The 18102-nt window shown below is 42.7% G+C and overlaps 1 protein-coding gene across 3 annotated transcripts in view; it reads left to right on the top strand.

The window, feature by feature from the left end:
* The window catches only part of COPG1 (coat protein complex I subunit gamma 1), a 136449-nt gene that overhangs the window by 25373 nt on the left and 92974 nt on the right, over positions 1–18102 (top strand). The window contains exon 1 of one of the 3 annotated variants that reach the window (XM_078661776.1): positions 16083–16307. The exons of the other annotated variants lie outside the window; for them this stretch is intronic. Coding sequence (XP_078517902.1) covers positions 16271–16307 — 37 coding nt within the window. The 5' untranslated portion in view covers positions 16083–16270. Of the gene's footprint in view, positions 1–16082; positions 16308–18102 lie in introns of those variants that run through there. 3 annotated transcript variants of the gene reach the window in all.

Raw genomic sequence — 18102 nt, 5'->3', positions numbered from 1 at the left:
CTGTCTACTCCAGCGCCAGGAAACCAACCGGTGGCAGCGCGCTCAATAAATACTTTTTAACATTAACATTAACATTAACATGTGAGAAATTGAGGCCATGTTGAAACTAGACTGATCTACCACTGTAGCAGCACTTACTGATTTAGGTTCTTTAATCATTACACAAGAATGTTACATGATGCTCTAAGATTTAACGTTCCTCCTCAAGTTTCTTTCCGCTTAATGGATTACCCACTATGTCATGTGGGACTCCCAAACTCTATGGTGGGTAGAGAACGGCAACCTAACAGAATCATTACACTGTGGTCACTTGGTTGAGAGGGAGTGATGGGTTCTCATCCCCCGGCATCCACAACACTCAAATCCAGGTGGTATCCTGACCCTCTGCATCTTTCCCACTTGATCCCAATAAAAGACCCTCCGACACACCTTCCCTCTAAGGGAGATGTCAATCAGCGACATAATCACTGAGAATCTGATGACGTTGTGAAGTGCTCTCATGCCTTACAGAGCCACATGTGACATTTGCAGACCAGCTCTAAAGTTCTACATTCATATCTTCTCATGTGAGAGCATCTGGTTGGACCTAGATATGGTGGAGGCCATCAATTCTATAGTTACCACCCTTGACACTTCAGTGTTTTCGACATTCCAGGACATGCTCCAGTGCCTGCTGCTGACTAGGCAGTATTGCTAATCTGTTTGCAATAAGTTTTAGTTTGCAAATAAAGCATGTTATGGATGAAATGGGTTTGTGTCAGCGTTCACTGGTACATAACTATAGGCAAAAGCCTTTGATCACCTAGATTGCTCTTTTGTGACACCCCACTGAGATTTATCACATTAGTAAAAGCTCTGTAGCAATCCCCTAAAGTCACTTTCATTGCAGACAAACACCCCCTTGAAATACTTTCCACTACAAGGAGGGTCGTGAAATGGACGTTCGATCACACCCTATTATTGCGTAAAAACAGCGTTTCCAAACTGTGGGTCACAAACCACTTGTGGGCCATGAGCCTATTTGTAGTGGGTCATTAATGTTCTAGTAATAAATAAAGATGCCTTTAAGTTCTGCATTTATCTTGTCACATTTGCTGCTCTTCAAAGACAGAGGTCAAATTTTAGGCTATGTCTTCTGGCAAATTATTGCCTATTTTTTAAATATTTGGAGTGGTGTTCACAAACTCCTCTCACTTTGCAGTCAGAGAGCGAAAGGTAAAAGTGAATTATGTAGTAATATTGCAGGGGTACAGGAATTGTGAGAGAAAAGGCTGTAGGTTGTAATTTTTTGTAACACACAACAAAATGTAAATACCTGTAAATGAAGTGAACACATTCAGCAGTTAGGAAAACAAAAAAGAGACACATTTTTTTTGTAGATTTGAAGTGTGATGTAAACAAAGGTTTAAACAGGATCAAAGCAAATCAAGACGCGTTACCTTACCTGGTGATGCACAAATTTTAAATTTTCACTGAAACCCCATTTCCACACATTATCTTTTGTGTTAAATATAGTTTTACCAATGAAACTGTATGTTTGTGCAAATTATGTGGCATTTCAGTGGAAAATGTGCTGTTTGTAAATGACAGTGAGCTACCACATGATGCTTTCGATACATTCAAAAATGGCCGCCTCGTATCCATTAAACTTAGGTGGGTCGCAAAAGTTTGTTGTTTTAAAAATTGGGTGGCGGTTCTAAAAAGTTTGAGGACTGCCTTAAAAGTTTTAACCAACTTAAAGACAATATCAATATAATCAATGCATGCATGCCAACGTTTGTGAACAGAGACAATAGACATTTAGAAAAAAGTCACTGTAAATTAATCTCACCCATGACTTGCATTGAAGTGGAGAATTTTCTAAGTGGGAGCAAGCCGAAATAAGCCATATTTGCCACCTCTTCTGATTTTGGCGAAAGGATGCCATTTTTCTGACATCTCTGCTGGGTACTAGTTGATTAGGGACAACCTACCACTTATTAAGATTCTGGTGGGCAAGTACTGGCACTTGACTGTCATGAAGTGTATTATTATCAATAGACCCGGTTGCACTGCCTGAAAAGGCACTCAGAGGCAGACCGAGATCTGAGTAGCCAATCAGAGTGATGCTGTGGGGTGTCCTCATCCAATAGGAACCTACCTGAGGCTTGTTGGTCCTAGCTGCATTCCTAAATCACCTGCTACTTATACGACCTCTGGCTGTACAGAAAACTGGCAGCACATGGTTGCAAAAGACAATTCGTTTTGGTCGGTGGTCACCACCTTCTGCAGACATGGGAAACAAGTTCCCTTTCTCTTGGCCAATTGGAGAATTCTTCACCACGCTGGGAGGAAGTAGGTGTGAATTTAGGGATGGGGTGTTTGAGAATAAATTAGTTATCAGTATTAAATAAAAGTGCCTCGAGTGGCATTACTGAAGGTTTTCTCTCGGTCGGGGATCAATGACTGGAGAAAGTTGTGAACTGCAAGTTTGCAGGAACCATGAAGGGTACGATTTATATCCGAAAGAGTTGTAAAATATACAACATTGTAACAAGAAGACATTTGATAATGAAATGTTGGTCCAATGTGAAATATACTGGTATGGGTTAGTGTTTTAGAGGTTCACATCAAGAAGATGTGAATCTCTGTGTCACAGCTGGCAAACAAACAAATGCCCACACGAAAGTCACCAAAACACATACAGGAGCACAGAAATGCCATCTCAGCACGTCATCAAAGCAACTTTCTTTGCCTTCCCTGACATCACAGAAAATGAGAGATTAGACATCTCTTTAGGTTTTGCTTATCTGACAGCTTTCATTATAAAGGGGGGTAGAACCCATGCAGTCGTGGGGACCTGGGCGTCAGGTAGTAAATATATAGAGGGGTCCCCGTGAGAAGGAAATTATTTATATGCAGACAATAAAAAATTCACAGCAAAATAAGATAATCCTCAAAGGGAAAGAGATATGTTGTCATTTATTCAACAACACAAGATAACAATTTAAAGCAATGTTTGCAATCATTTAGAAATAGAACGAGAAATCGGAAAAATGAAAAAGCCCCAAGAAAGGGAGGGAAGGAAATGTGCTCAAAGGCTGTGTGAAAGATTATGAAGATAGTACACAGACTTAAACATAATGTACATATATCCCAAAATCAACAAAGAATTACAAATTATTCCAAGAAACCAAAACGGCCTACATCAATTAAGGCAAGTATTTGGGCAAATATTACAAAAGAGAAATGGGGCATTCCACGGTCACATGTATAAATCAATCATATAAAGGAGATGTGCCGGATGTCCCAAAGTGAAGTGGTGTCGACGTTTCGACCCCTGTGTGTAGGATAAATTCAGTCCTTTGCCGGGGTCTTCATCAGGACCGTAGTACTGGGGGAGGGACGAAGAGGGGCCGTCCTATCTGAAAAATGTAAACCCATGTCAGGGGATGGAATATAAACTTTAAAAACTAAACAGTCTTTGTACTGTACACCAAGGAGGTGACTGAGTTAAAACCAAACTAAAGCCATGGAGTCCAGGTCATAGGACCTCTGGACAAAAGGACCAAAAAGCAGAATATGTAATTTCTCCATAGACATGCTTATAAATTAATTATATTATACCATACATAAGAGGCAAACATTAGTGATGTCCACACCAAATGGGGGACCAGTTGATAATTCATGTGATGATATGGGACTCAGATTGACTCTCAATCCAATAAAGACCTTAGTTACAGAGTTGGGTCTCAATGTGTAAAAACAGAGAAGAAATATAGGTGGTTACCTGAAGTGGAATAAAACACACTCCGTAGAATTCAACTCAGGGAGCTGCCGGTTATGTAATAATTATGCAGCTGGGCAAGTCTAAGTAAAACATTGGGTTCCCGTTATTTAGTGTTACCTCTGCCGGTATATAGTAATATCCAAGACACTTAAACAAATGGAGTTACCTTAGTCTATTCTATCCAACTGGCAGTGGTATGGCTGGTAGGTGAAAGCGCTGCGCTGATTCAATTAGCTGTAAATTTAAAGTGTAGACACATAGATTAACATACGATCGCAATGCGAAGGTCTGACAAACAGACACCACATTCCCGTATGTCCGTACCTTTTAACGTTCGTACAAAGCTTTACGAACTGGAGAAATGGAAACAGGAAGACCGGTCGACTTCGTGTCGTCGCAATCAAGTCCTGCAACAACCATAAGGGATCGTAAGTGACTGAATACTAGCTCTTCAGAAAAAAGTATCCAAGCGGGACCTAAGAGTACTCTACTTACTCAAAATTCGGGCGCGAGGCAGCAGAGCGTCTTGCTGCAGTCGTGACTCCCAACACTATTCAACAGCTACGTGGAGCAGCCAGGTAAATCACCACACTCCACAGACCGCTACGCGGAGTTTGGGGGCGGGGCTACAGCGTCGCGTCAGTCAGTGAAACTAAAGGAAAGACTCGAAAGTGGTAGGAGCATGGTCCTATCCTTAATCGCTCATAATAATAGTTGGCAATTTATAAAGGAGGGAACCACCATTTCACGCAGTATTAGCATATAGGCTTACATGTATGATTAAAACCTTTCAGAAAAATAGCGCTCACATAAAGCCCATCTGTGCGAGCGAAAATTTGATTTGCACATATAGGTAGAAGAAATTGTCAGAAAATATACACTCGCGCACAACCCATGCAAGGGAGTGAAAGCAAGAGCACACACTGGTTGGTTACCAATCATTAGATGTTTGTTAGGAAAATAAAAACAAACAATATTAACACTCAATCTTAACCCTTGATATTCTATGGTACCCTTGTGGGAAAATACTCGTGCACCTGTCTCGCAGGATGGTGTAGACGAGTTACCTTGATTAATCAAATTGTTAAATGAATGAGAATAACCAGTAGGGTGTGTGGAGATTATCAATATGACTTATATGTTACAATGGGTTGATTTGTCATCTCAGTGCGGCCAGTTGTGCAAGGCTGCCATCCTGTTCATTAAGGCCATTTTTGATGGAGTCCAGAAAAGACATCCATTTGCATTCTCGTACATTAAGCACAGCAGCTAGATTTCCACCTCTCCTCCCTAAGGACACTTTCTCGATTACCAACCACCGTAGATCTTTCACAGTGTGCCCAGCTGTCTGCCAGTGATCTACCAGGGGGGCACCTAAAACCTTACAGCGTAGTCTGCTGCAATGTGCAGAAATCCGAGATTTAATTTTTTGCTGAGTTTGCCCCACATATACTTTACTACATGGGCATGTTATTATGTAAATCACATTGTCGGTATTACAATTAGTGTGATGTTTTAGTCTGAAAGTTTGTTGTCCATGGGTGAAGGTCTTGGTCTGGATGGTTGTCTCGCAAGCGATACAGGTCCCACATCTAAAATGACCTGTCACAGGTGGTAAGTTCCATAAGCTTGTAAGTGTAGGTGAGCTCTCTGGTTCCAGGTAAGAATGAACCACCATGTCTCGAATGTTTCTGGATCTCTTAAAAGCGTGAAGAGGGAGCTGTGGTTGATCAATCTCGTGGGCTATTAAAGGCCAATTCTGGTTGATCACTTTTTTGACATCATTGCTCCTTGTAGTGAAGGTGGTGACGCAAATCATCCGATTCATCTCAGGGTCCACACGACCTTCAGGATTCAGCAAATTCTCTCTCGGGTTATACCAGGCTCGTTTTCTTGCACGTCTCACCATGCGTGTTGGATAACCCCGTGAGACTAGGCGATCTTTGAGGATCTCTGATTCCTTGAGATAGTCAGTGCGAGAGGAACAGTTTCTTCTAATTCGCAGGAATTGACCTACAGGAAGATTGTCTCTGAGGCCTCTAGGATGGTGACTACCATAATGTAATAGAGAGTTCCTCTCTGTCGGTTTCCTGTACAACGTTGTAAGAAGTTTTCCATTTTCTACATAGATTGAAATGTCAAGGAAGGGTATTGATTTATTACTCGACTCAAGAGTGAATTGGATATTGGTGTTCCGTTGGTTCAGCCAGGTATGATACTCGTCCAATTGCTCGCCGTTTCCTTGCCAAATACACAGAACATCATCGATGTATCTGACCCAAAGGGTCAGCATCGATGAAAAAGGGTTATTCGAAGAAAAAACATGTTCCTGCTCAAAGTGATCCATATAAATAATGGCCAAATTCGGAGCAAATGTTGCGCCCATGGCCACGCCTTTGGATTGTACGTAAAACTTCCCTTGGAAAATAAAGAAGTTTTTCATCATGGCTATGTTCAGTAAGTCGATGATAAACTCCGTTGGGACCTGGAAGGGAGCAGGTCTATGATTTAATACAACCTCCATTACATCTAGGGCCTCTTGTTGAGGAATACTAGTGTACGATAAAGGCGGGGCAATCGTGGTCCAGGATCTGTCCAAGTATAAAGAAGAAATCCAAAGACAATTGTATGACGGAGTCAGCTACCAAGAGATACTTAATGATCCATCAAAAGAGATAGCTGGTATGATTCTCTCCATCACACAAAAAGGTTTGGCATCCGGTTTTTTAAGTGACCAGGAGTTCAAATTTTTGAATCAAAAATCCCCAAGGTTGGCAACCATTTACACCTTGCCAAAGGTCCATAAAAACCTTGACAGCCCCCCCGGACGACCAATAGTATCCGGGTGTGGCTCGATACTAGAGCCGCTATGCAAATATATAGACTTTTTTCTGAAGCCACTTGCCTTGAATACTAAAGCCTACCTACGCGATACGACCCAAGTCATCCAAATGATTGATGAGAGACCTTTTGACCCTGCCACTATGCTATTGGTCACTTGTGATATTATATCACTGTACACTAGTATTCCTCAACAAGAGGCCCTAGATGTAATGGAGGTTGTATTAAATCATAGACCTGCTCCCTTCCAGGTCCCAACGGAGTTTATCATCGACTTACTGAACATAGCCATGATGAAAAACTTCTTTATTTTCCAAGGGAAGTTTTACGTACAATCCAAAGGCGTGGCCATGGGCGCAACATTTGCTCCGAATTTGGCCATTATTTATATGGATCACTTTGAGCAGGAACATGTTTTTTCTTCGAATAACCCTTTTTCATCGATGCTGACCCTTTGGGTCAGATACATCGATGATGTTCTGTGTATTTGGCAAGGAAACGGCGAGCAATTGGACGAGTATCATACCTGGCTGAACCAACGGAACACCAATATCCAATTCACTCTTGAGTCGAGTAATAAATCAATACCCTTCCTTGACATTTCAATCTATGTAGAAAATGGAAAACTTCTTACAACGTTGTACAGGAAACCGACAGAGAGGAACTCTCTATTACATTATGGTAGTCACCATCCTAGAGGCCTCAGAGACAATCTTCCTGTAGGTCAATTCCTGCGAATTAGAAGAAACTGTTCCTCTCGCACTGACTATCTCAAGGAATCAGAGATCCTCAAAGATCGCCTAGTCTCACGGGGTTATCCAACACGCATGGTGAGACGTGCAAGAAAACGAGCCTGGTATAACCCGAGAGAGAATTTGCTGAATCCTGAAGGTCGTGTGGACCCTGAGATGAATCGGATGATTTGCGTCACCACCTTCACTACAAGGAGCAATGATGTCAAAAAAGTGATCAACCAGAATTGGCCTTTAATAGCCCACGAGATTGATCAACCACAGCTCCCTCTTCACGCTTTTAAGAGATCCAGAAACATTCGAGACATGGTGGTTCATTCTTACCTGGAACCAGAGAGCTCACCTACACTTACAAGCTTATGGAACTTACCACCTGTGACAGGTCATTTTAGATGTGGGACCTGTATCGCTTGCGAGACAACCATCCAGACCAAGACCTTCACCCATGGACAACAAACTTTCAGACTAAAACATCACACTAATTGTAATACCGACAATGTGATTTACATAATAACATGCCCATGTAGTAAAGTATATGTGGGGCAAACTCAGCAAAAAATTAAATCTCGGATTTCTGCACATTGCAGCAGACTACGCTGTAAGGTTTTAGGTGCCCCCCTGGTAGATCACTGGCAGACAGCTGGGCACACTGTGAAAGATCTACGGTGGTTGGTAATCGAGAAAGTGTCCTTAGGGAGGAGAGGTGGAAATCTAGCTGCTGTGCTTAATGTACGAGAATGCAAATGGATGTCTTTTCTGGACTCCATCAAAAATGGCCTTAATGAACAGGATGGCAGCCTTGCACAACTGGCCGCACTGAGATGACAAATCAACCCATTGTAACATATAAGTCATATTGATAATCTCCACACACCCTACTGGTTATTCTCATTCATTTAACAATTTGATTAATCAAGGTAACTCGTCTACACCATCCTGCGAGACAGGTGCACGAGTATTTTCCCACAAGGGTACCATAGAATATCAAGGGTTAAGATTGAGTGTTAATATTGTTTGTTTTTATTTTCCTAACAAACATCTAATGATTGGTAACCAACCAGTGTGTGCTCTTGCTTTCACTCCCTTGCATGGGTTGTGCGCGAGTGTATATTTTCTGACAATTTCTTCTACCTATATGTGCAAATCAAATTTTCGCTCGCACAGATGGGCTTTATGTGAGCGCTATTTTTCTGAAAGGTTTTAATCATACATGTAAGCCTATATGCTAATACTGCGTGAAATGGTGGTTCCCTCCTTTATAAATTGCCAACTATTATTATGAGCGATTAAGGATAGGACCATGCTCCTACCACTTTCGAGTCTTTCCTTTAGTTTCACTGACTGACGCGACGCTGTAGCCCCGCCCCCAAACTCCGCGTAGCGGTCTGTGGAGTGTGGTGATTTACCTGGCTGCTCCACGTAGCTGTTGAATAGTGTTGGGAGTCACGACTGCAGCAAGACGCTCTGCTGCCTCGCGCCCGAATTTTGAGTAAGTAGAGTACTCTTAGGTCCCGCTTGGATACTTTTTTCTGAAGAGCTAGTATTCAGTCACTTACGATCCCTTATGGTTGTTGCAGGACTTGATTGCGACGACACGAAGTCGACCGGTCTTCCTGTTTCCATTTCTCCAGTTCGTAAAGCTTTGTACGAACGTTAAAAGGTACGGACATACGGGAATGTGGTGTCTGTTTGTTAGACCTTCGCATTGCGATCGTATGTTAATCTATGTGTCTACACTTTAAATTTACAGCTAATTGAATCAGCGCAGCGCTTTCACCTACCAGCCATACCACTGCCAGTTGGATAGAATAGACTAAGGTAACTCCATTTGTTTAAGTGTCTTGGATATTACTATATACCGGCAGAGGTAACACTAAATAACGGGAACCCAATGTTTTACTTAGACTTGCCCAGCTGCATAATTATTACATAACCGGCAGCTCCCTGAGTTGAATTCTACGGAGTGTGTTTTATTCCACTTCAGGTAACCACCTATATTTCTTCTCTGTTTTTACACATTGAGACCCAACTCTGTAACTAAGGTCTTTATTGGATTGAGAGTCAATCTGAGTCCCATATCATCACATGAATTATCAACTGGTCCCCCATTTGGTGTGGACATCACTAATGTTTGCCTCTTATGTATGGTATAATATAATTAATTTATAAGCATGTCTATGGAGAAATTACATATTCTGCTTTTTGGTCCTTTTGTCCAGAGGTCCTATGACCTGGACTCTATGGCTTTAGTTTGGTTTTAACTCAGTCACCTCCTTGGTGTACAGTACAAAGACTGTTTAGTTTTTAAAGTTTATATTCCATCCCCTGACATGGGTTTACATTTTTCAGATAGGACGGCCCCTCTTCGTCCCTCCCCCAGTACTACGGTCCTGATGAAGACCCCGGCAAAGGACTGAATTTATCCTACACACAGGGGTCGAAACGTCGACACCACTTCACTTTGGGACATCCGGCACATCTCCTTTATATGATTGATTTATACATGTGACCGTGGAATGCCCCATTTCTCTTTTGTAATATTTGCCCAAATACTTGCCTTAATTGATGTAGGCCGTTTTGGTTTCTTGGAATAATTTGTAATTCTTTGTTGATTTTGGGATATATGTACATTATGTTTAAGTCTGTGTACTATCTTCATAATCTTTCACACAGCCTTTGAGCACATTTCCTTCCCTCCCTTTCTTGGGGCTTTTTCATTTTTCCGATTTCTCGTTCTATTTCTAAATGATTGCAAACATTGCTTTAAATTGTTATCTTGTGTTGTTGAATAAATGACAACATATCTCTTTCCCTTTGAGGATTATCTTATTTTGCTGTGAATTTTTTATTGTCTGCATATAAATAATTTCCTTCTCACGGGGACCCCTCTATATATTTACTATCTGACAGCTTTCAGCGGTCTGAAGGTCACAGCCTGTTGTGGATCATACCAAAAACATATAATGGGCTTAGAGTCCATCGATTGCTTACCACTGGTTAGCTTTCCTGTCAGTCTTGTTTGCTTGCTCCTCATTCAGTAGCTTGACTTCATCTTTTTATGTTTTCCCTCCCTTGAAGCATAGCCTATTTACCATCCTTTTGATTGGCTGACTTGTATCCTTTCAATGCTCATATTTAGGGATCTATTTTTTCTTTGTCGTTCAGCACTCCTTGAGGGTGCATGTGTTGTCTAACTCTCTCTTTCTTGTGATGCTCCTGTACCCCAAATACATGCCGCTGCATACTCCCTCCACGTCCACTTTACCTTGAGAACTGCTTTACTATTCGATGAATGCCGCCCACTCCTTGTGCTCCATGCTACTTTCTGCTTCATCACTCTGGCTTTGTTTTATTAAATTTTTTAGTCACCCTCATTCTCACAAACTAAAGCTCGCCCAATGCTCCCACTGAAAAAAAAATGTCTTGCTTTGTCATATGCTGCAGAGCATCAGCAAAAAGCATTGGCAACCCCAATCGGTCTTAAAGGAGACACCTAGTGGCTTTTCCAATGCTTATTTGTGTATGACACTGTGAAAAGACAGTAATACTGTGTAATAATAATACTCCCCGGTTGGATTTGTCTTTGAGAAAAGAGCTTGCAGCTTACCAATACATGCCAATAGCTCCAATTCAGGCAGGAGACCCCCGAATGGTGAAGCCAAAAATGTCTTTATTTTGGCTGTCACCCACCTGGAATTGCCACTGCTTAAATACAAGCCAATGGGGGAAATACAGTCTTCCAGTTATTTTTTTTTAACATCTCCCACTTTCCTCTTCTAAAATGTTGACAGGTATGCTTATTCTCCATGTCCCCTGTAACAAGCCTAAATTAAGTGCAAGGCAAATATATATGGCTGTATATACATGCAAGTGGATCCACATCGCGTGTGGCTCATTCACTCAATTATTTTTAGCCTCCAGCCTGCTGCATTATGGAATGTGTAGTTCCATACATTTTAACATTCAAGTATGCAAAGTGATTTTGGCTGAAAAGTCAAGATTGACTGAAGATATCATACATGCAATGGAGCTACTTGTCTGTTATGCATTAACGCTACAGACTGAATATTCCAGGTGCAGTCTATGTCTGTGTTGTCTGAGTAATAAGGGTGGAGCTTAGGACACAAAGGAAAGGCCCTGTAGCATAGAAACTCAGCTGCAGCTGAGAACCACCACATATGGCACCATGTCATATCCTGTGAGGACAATGCTATCTTCATTAGTATAGATGCCAACAGACCCGATTAAGGCAGGAGACTCCTGATCTTTTGAGCCGAAAGGACTTTATTTTAGCTATCTCCTGCCTAAAATCTCCTCCTCTTTAATGCAAATGAATTCAGAAAATAAATTCACCAATTTTCTTTTTCAAAATCTCCATCATTTCCGTTTTAAACTGTTGGCACATATGAAATAATAATGTTGAAACCTGAAACAATCTACCTCTTCTTGGCCATAAAAAAAATAATAATAAAAAAAGAAAGTTGACAAATATGTAAATTCATTTTTAGCTTAATAAATAGGGGCACTCCCAAGCAAACCAGTAGTGTTGGTGAGTATGTATGCCATTAACTCTATTGTAAAACTCTCATGGTTACGGAGACAAAGTACCCCTTTCCCTCTCTTATCCCTTCAACTCCATCCATGCTGCCATATTGCAAGTTATCAGTGCACGAAACAATGTAAACCTAACTACAGTGCAATATAATACAATCAATCTCTGGTTCAAATTAAATCTGAGAAGATCTGATTATGTACCTCTCCACATACTACAGCCTCTATTGCCAACATTTTAGAAAAGGAAAGTGGGAGATTTAAAAATAAAAAAAATCCAGAGAATGTATTTCTCCAATTGACTTTTATTGAAGGAGAGACCGTTTCAGGCGGGAGACAGTCAAGATTAAGCCATTCCTGCCTAAATCTGGTCGATTGGTACGTATGCAATAGAGTACAACATGTGTTACACCATTTCTCCAAATAATTTCCATAACATACTTTCGAATAGACTACTCTAGATTTACCAACTTTCCCATGGAAAATACTGGTGATTTGTTCATGTTTTAAGATTCTCCAAAGGCCTGCACATGATATTTGAGTGGCACTTGATAGAAAGTAATCTCTATTCATTCTTAAAATTGCCTTTCTGTCTTTGTTTACTTTCATTATCAGGCAACTACCAATAAGGCAGCTCTAGAACACATTTTGAAGTGCATGTATCTTATACTTACTGCTTAAAGCATAAGTATGAAATAAAGAGTTAATACCATTTTTAAGTAAATTTTCTTATTTTTTGTACTAGCGTGGACATTCAAATAATCAATCAATCATTCAGGAAATTGTTAAGTGTGCTACTCACTCATGAGGGTTTCAAGGCGCTGGGGAGGGTGGGGGCATTTACAGGTCTGAATTAGCCGAAGAGCCAGGTCTAGAGGCTCTTTCTGAAGGTGTGCAGAGTGCGGGAGTGTCTGATGTTGACTGGAAGCTCGTTGCAGGCCTTTGCCGCAACATAGGAGAAGGCTCTTCCACCTGCTCTGGTTCTGAAGATGTGCAGGGTTTCTGCTAGAGCGAGGTCGGCGGAGCGGAGGTTTCTCTTGGGTAGGTGACAGGAGACTCGTTCGATTAGGTATTTGGGTCCGGTGTTGTGGCGGGATTTGTAGGCGTGGGTGATTAGCTTGAAAGTTACTCTCTTCTCGACGCGGAGCCAGTGGAGGTCGTGCAGGTGTAGGGTGATGTCAGTAAAAAACCATTGAGGTAGCAACCGTTGTACACTACACCAAGAACTCAGATAATAATTTACCACTGAGTGAGCGTTAATCAGAACATGGTTCTTGTTTTGCTGTCCGATGAGACTTGACAATGGTGGTTTGGATACCAAGGCTCGAGTCTCAACACTCCATATTCTCTTTAAATTATACTTGTGCAGTTTTGTATCCTTGCTAATTTGTGGCACATTGTCACATGTGGGGTTGCCTCTTGGGCTGTTTTATAACAGTGTGCTGGTATTTTAGTGTTCCTGCCAAAACAAAAATGAGAAAAATCACCTAAAGCCTGTATTTACTCCCATATCTACACATACTTCAGTCCTGTCAAGCGTCACGCAACAGGTGTGACACTCACGCATTCCAGTGCGGTGATCCGCATCACCGCACTGAATGCATTTGTCACGCATTTATGCACCTGTGCCAGCGCACCAGCAGCTCCTGTGCCCAGGCTCTCTCTACTGAGTGCTGCTCTTAGCCCGACTAGTGCCTAAACAGTTAAGACTGCAGCAGAGCTCTCTGAGCTCGTGAGCGGCGCCGCGCTACAATGAATCACTCTGCTCTGCCAGTCCGACGAGTCTGTTGCCCTGGAAACTAGAATGCGAAATGGTGAGTCTGCAGGGGGCCGGGCCGCCCGATCAGTCGATACAGCCTCGGAGCTGTCAATCACACTGGCGCACCACATAGGCCAGGATTAATCCGGATGTGCCGGCCTCGGATTAGGGCCGTCACATCCAGAGGAAGCAGGAAGTGCAAAAGCGGCGGGGGATTAGAGTGCGGCGCACGAGACTCAGACGCAGTCTCGCATGATCATGGCCTATTTGAAAGCTAAGCGTCATGAGCATACATGCCCCGAGAGCCTGTCACAGCTCTGCTCAAGCCCTGTTTCACTGTCCGGTGTCCCGTGTGCCACCACTAAACAGTTCGATCCCGGCTGGGACTCCGAGGAAGATGTGTGAAAAATCTTCAATGGCCTCGAGCTCTATACAATCAATCATACCCACACGGCGTGAGTTAAACCTCACGAGTAGTGCTGTGCATGTGCTAGCCGCCATAGACAGGGCAGCGTCATTTTAGCAACCACTGGGGTGTTTTTAATTTTCGTACAAACTAAATCATGCAGGCCCGACCCCAGAGAAAGTAATTTCTGTCACCCGGGCAAGCCTTCCGGAACGAATCCTAAGCAAACAGCTGCTGCGCTGGGCTAAATGAAACATGATTTCTAACATCATAATGCTGATAGGGACAACAAAGGCCATCGGCGAGGCTCTACTTCCACTTGCTCAATGCTGGAATAAAACGCGGGCAAGTTGTCAAAGCAGAGACGGAAAGGTGCAGCCACTTACAGACTACAGGAGGAGCACTGCCAGCAAGCACTCATGCTCTAAATCTAAGTTGACATCGTCACGTGCTGTTGCTGTACCCTGTCCATGCAGGGCCTAACTTGTGCCCGGACTCCCCACTAACAGGATGAGTCTCATAGTAGGAGGCGGAGCAAGTGTCACAGGCTGAGGCAATGCAGCAGGGCTTGCTCTGATTGAAGAAGACACGCACGCAGGCAATCTCCAGGGTCCCGCAGCAGCAGCTCTTGGTGGATCATTCTATCAAGAGATTTAGTAAGTCATATTTTAATATAATGTACTCCTGCCATGATTTAAAATGTTTATTACAAAAATGGGGAGGGGGCCCCAGCACAGCATAGCGCCATGCAAATGGCACACTAAAGTTGTCTGTGTTGTAAATACAGGGCCATCTAAGGTGGGAGTTTTGTCTAATTAAACTAGCAGATGTTTTGATGCATTATTAGTTCAAAGGGTTTAATATCCGTGCTTGACAGTACAAAGCAGCCTGTTTTATTTTCACAACACTAAGAGACTTGCTAAGTAAAAGTCACAGATAAGTAAAGTTTTTAAAGTTCCCGCTGGATAGAGTTCATACTGTTCTCTACTTGCAGTTTTCACTCACCATAGAGTAGTGCAGAGGGTTAATATGCTTGCTATAAAGAAAGTCTACCAGCATATTGCAGAACTGTATTGTATGTGGATAGCTCAGTGGGTTGCTGCTTTTGTCACATAGTTCCCTTTGTTACTTGTGGTTCAGCTGGAGCGGAGGTTGGGGTGGAGGGTGCTGGTTATTTAGAAATTAAAAAATAGCTTTAAAAGCACCTGCTGCAGCGTATGACTTTCATGTTGTACTAATGAGTGTGTTTTCTGATATTTGTCTGTTTCCATGGACTTCATTGCCTGATTTTGGTTGCAAGAAAGTGTCACTTTAAGTGTCACATTTAGTCACTGAATGTCTCTCATAAATCCACTGAATCTATGAAAATGTCAAACATAAGCAATCTGAAACATTAACAGCTGTGCTTTATTGTGTGTAATTTCTGATATTTATATGTGTCCCTTGTCTTCATTGCTTGATTTGCTTGCGTGAAAGTGTCACTCATATTTGCGGAAATGTCACTCATAATTACACTGAAATTATGAAAATGTCACACATAGCCATCTGAAACCTTGGCAGCTATGATACTTTAAAAATAAGTTTTAGGAGAAAACTCTTTAAAATGCATTCTATAGCTGCCTCAATTTTCCCTGATTGATAAAGTAAACAAAAACAGAAAATCCATGTTTAAAAATGAATACAGGCGACTACAAATAAGTTCTATTTTAAGAATTTTAAGTCCAGCCCTTTGCAAAATCTTCAAAAGTGAACAAGTAGCAGGTTTTTTTTCTCTGAAAAAGGTGGCGCCACTAGGGCGAGTTAGTTATATGGACAAGGCTGCGTTAAAAGGTTGAACTGGTCCTACTGATGCGTCTTATTCACCCTGCACCCTACTCCTCTGTTACCATTTCCTTCTGCAAGATGGCCGCGGTATTAGCAAGTCTGAAGTGACCCAGAGGGCAGCGCTCTTGTTTCCTCTTTCTATCTCCATGCAGTGACTGGCCTCCCGCGGCTGGCGCTGCTGCGCATGCGTGCTATCGTGTTGTCAGGGGTGACGTGTCTCAGTGACAGGCTGGCAGGAAGTGGAGGTAACAGGAAGCGCTTGCCGGACCCTGAGTGGAGCTAGCATCCCTGGCCGCCTGTCTCTGACCCCGAGGGGAGCACCGTACGATCACCGAGCACCGCAGAGCAGGCCAGGGGCGGGCGGCACCATGCTGAAGAAGGGGGACAAGAAGGACGAGGAGTCCGGTGAGTGCCGGGGGTGCGATGTCATTGCTCCACAGTGCCTCAACCATAGAGAGTGCCTGCCACAGAGTGTATCCCTCCTGGCAATGCAGGCACTCATTGCTGTGTCCACGAGCTCAAACCATGCCCCCATTCACAGTCACAATCTGTGCCTACGAACTGCACCCCGTCCATTGCACATACACACCTACCCATGCTCACTTAATCTCCCTACTCTCACCCCATGCACACCCACTCAAACTCCCTACTCTCACCCCATGCACACCGTACCCACCAATACACAAAAATACTTCTCCTTGGCCCCATGAATCCCCTTACACTGTGTACCATCACAACACAAAAAGTGATCCCAGTTGCCATGCAAATGCACAGTCTGCCCTCCACACTGCACCAACCACAAACATGCACTGCTGTTGAGCCCTCTGATCCCAAGCATAAATGGGTTGTTTCAAGAAATACAAGTACTAGCAAAGCAAATAGTTCTCGCTATGTGTTTGTTTTAAAGAGCACGTGGATGTGTAACGACCTAACTGAATCCTGTATCTGGAAAGCACTGACTGCAACTTTTAAAGGGCATGCAAATGTGATAGCAAGGTCTATTGAGTTTGGCAATGCTTGTTTCATATTGTATTCCCTGTATGCATATTTTATGATTGTTAAGCTCCCTGACACTGAATTCTTGACTAGAGAAACCAAATAGTACATTAAATATACGATGGTGAATTTTATTTTGAAGAATGTTAAAACGTGTATTTCAGGACAACGTATTTAGAGGTCAAATTTCCATCTACCAAATGTGGAAGATTAGACCAAGGTGGAGACAAGTGCCAAAAGAAATCCCTCTCCTTGGTCTTTTGCATTAACCAGTTCACAGGAGGAAAAGTAAAATGCTGCTGCCATGTGAACTTGTAAAGGGGATGCAGAGACGAGGGAAATGCAGAGTTGCTGTAGAGCGGGAGCACTTGGGACTTTGAGACTGGAAAAGGTGGGGTGATGATGTGTGGGGGGTGTACAAGAGGGGTGAATAAGAGGGAGGTGCACAATAGCAGGTGAAAGAGAGTTAAAGGAGAGGGTTAAAATAAAACAATTACCTAAGATCACACAATTTGGTTAAGTGGGGAAGCCTTGATTAATCCAAGTTTTCAGTGATCACTTTGTACAAATCAGCCACTAAATTGGTATAAATTTCTCTCCTTTTTATCTGAAATGTTAATGTTTTGCCTTTACCTTTTTCCGCATGAGGATAGAGTGAGAGTGGCAGGCAGAAGCCACATGAAAATTCTGCTTCCAAAGGGACCCCAATCTGTGCCAGGGCCCTGCTTCAGGCTCGAGCCTGCTTGACCTGTCAGTATTTCACCCACCTCTAAGTTAATATAATTACTTCAAATATCTATGTATTACCGGTTGGTACATTTGGGACTAGTGACGTGTGTTTATTGACCTACTCAGTCCACGCCTGGGAGTAAAACCAATGTGTATGTAGGACCATCTAAAAATGCATTACAGGCTGCACACAGTATACGATAGGCTGGCAGACAATATGCAGAAAGAACAGTCTGGGCAGTGAACTCCGCTCACTGAGTTTTCTGCACTCTGCGTTAGGAGCGGAGTTTTCTCCCTCGCTCGCGCTCATCAACGTCGAGTTAGCGAGCGAAAAAAATCCATCTCCTGGCGAGATTTGTCCTCATTCGCGATAGTCAACATCAAGTTTGTGAGCGTGGAAAATCAACCTCCTGACTAAATTTCTCCACTCGGGCGGCCAGATTTCTCATTGCGTGCGTGTGTGTGTATGTGTGAG

This window comes from Lissotriton helveticus, chromosome 9, assembly GCF_964261635.1.
Source record: "Lissotriton helveticus chromosome 9, aLisHel1.1, whole genome shotgun sequence".
Lineage (NCBI taxonomy): Eukaryota > Metazoa > Chordata > Amphibia > Caudata > Salamandridae > Lissotriton > Lissotriton helveticus.
The sequence above is the reverse complement of the archived record's forward strand: the minus strand, read 5'-3'. Positions and strand labels throughout refer to the sequence as shown.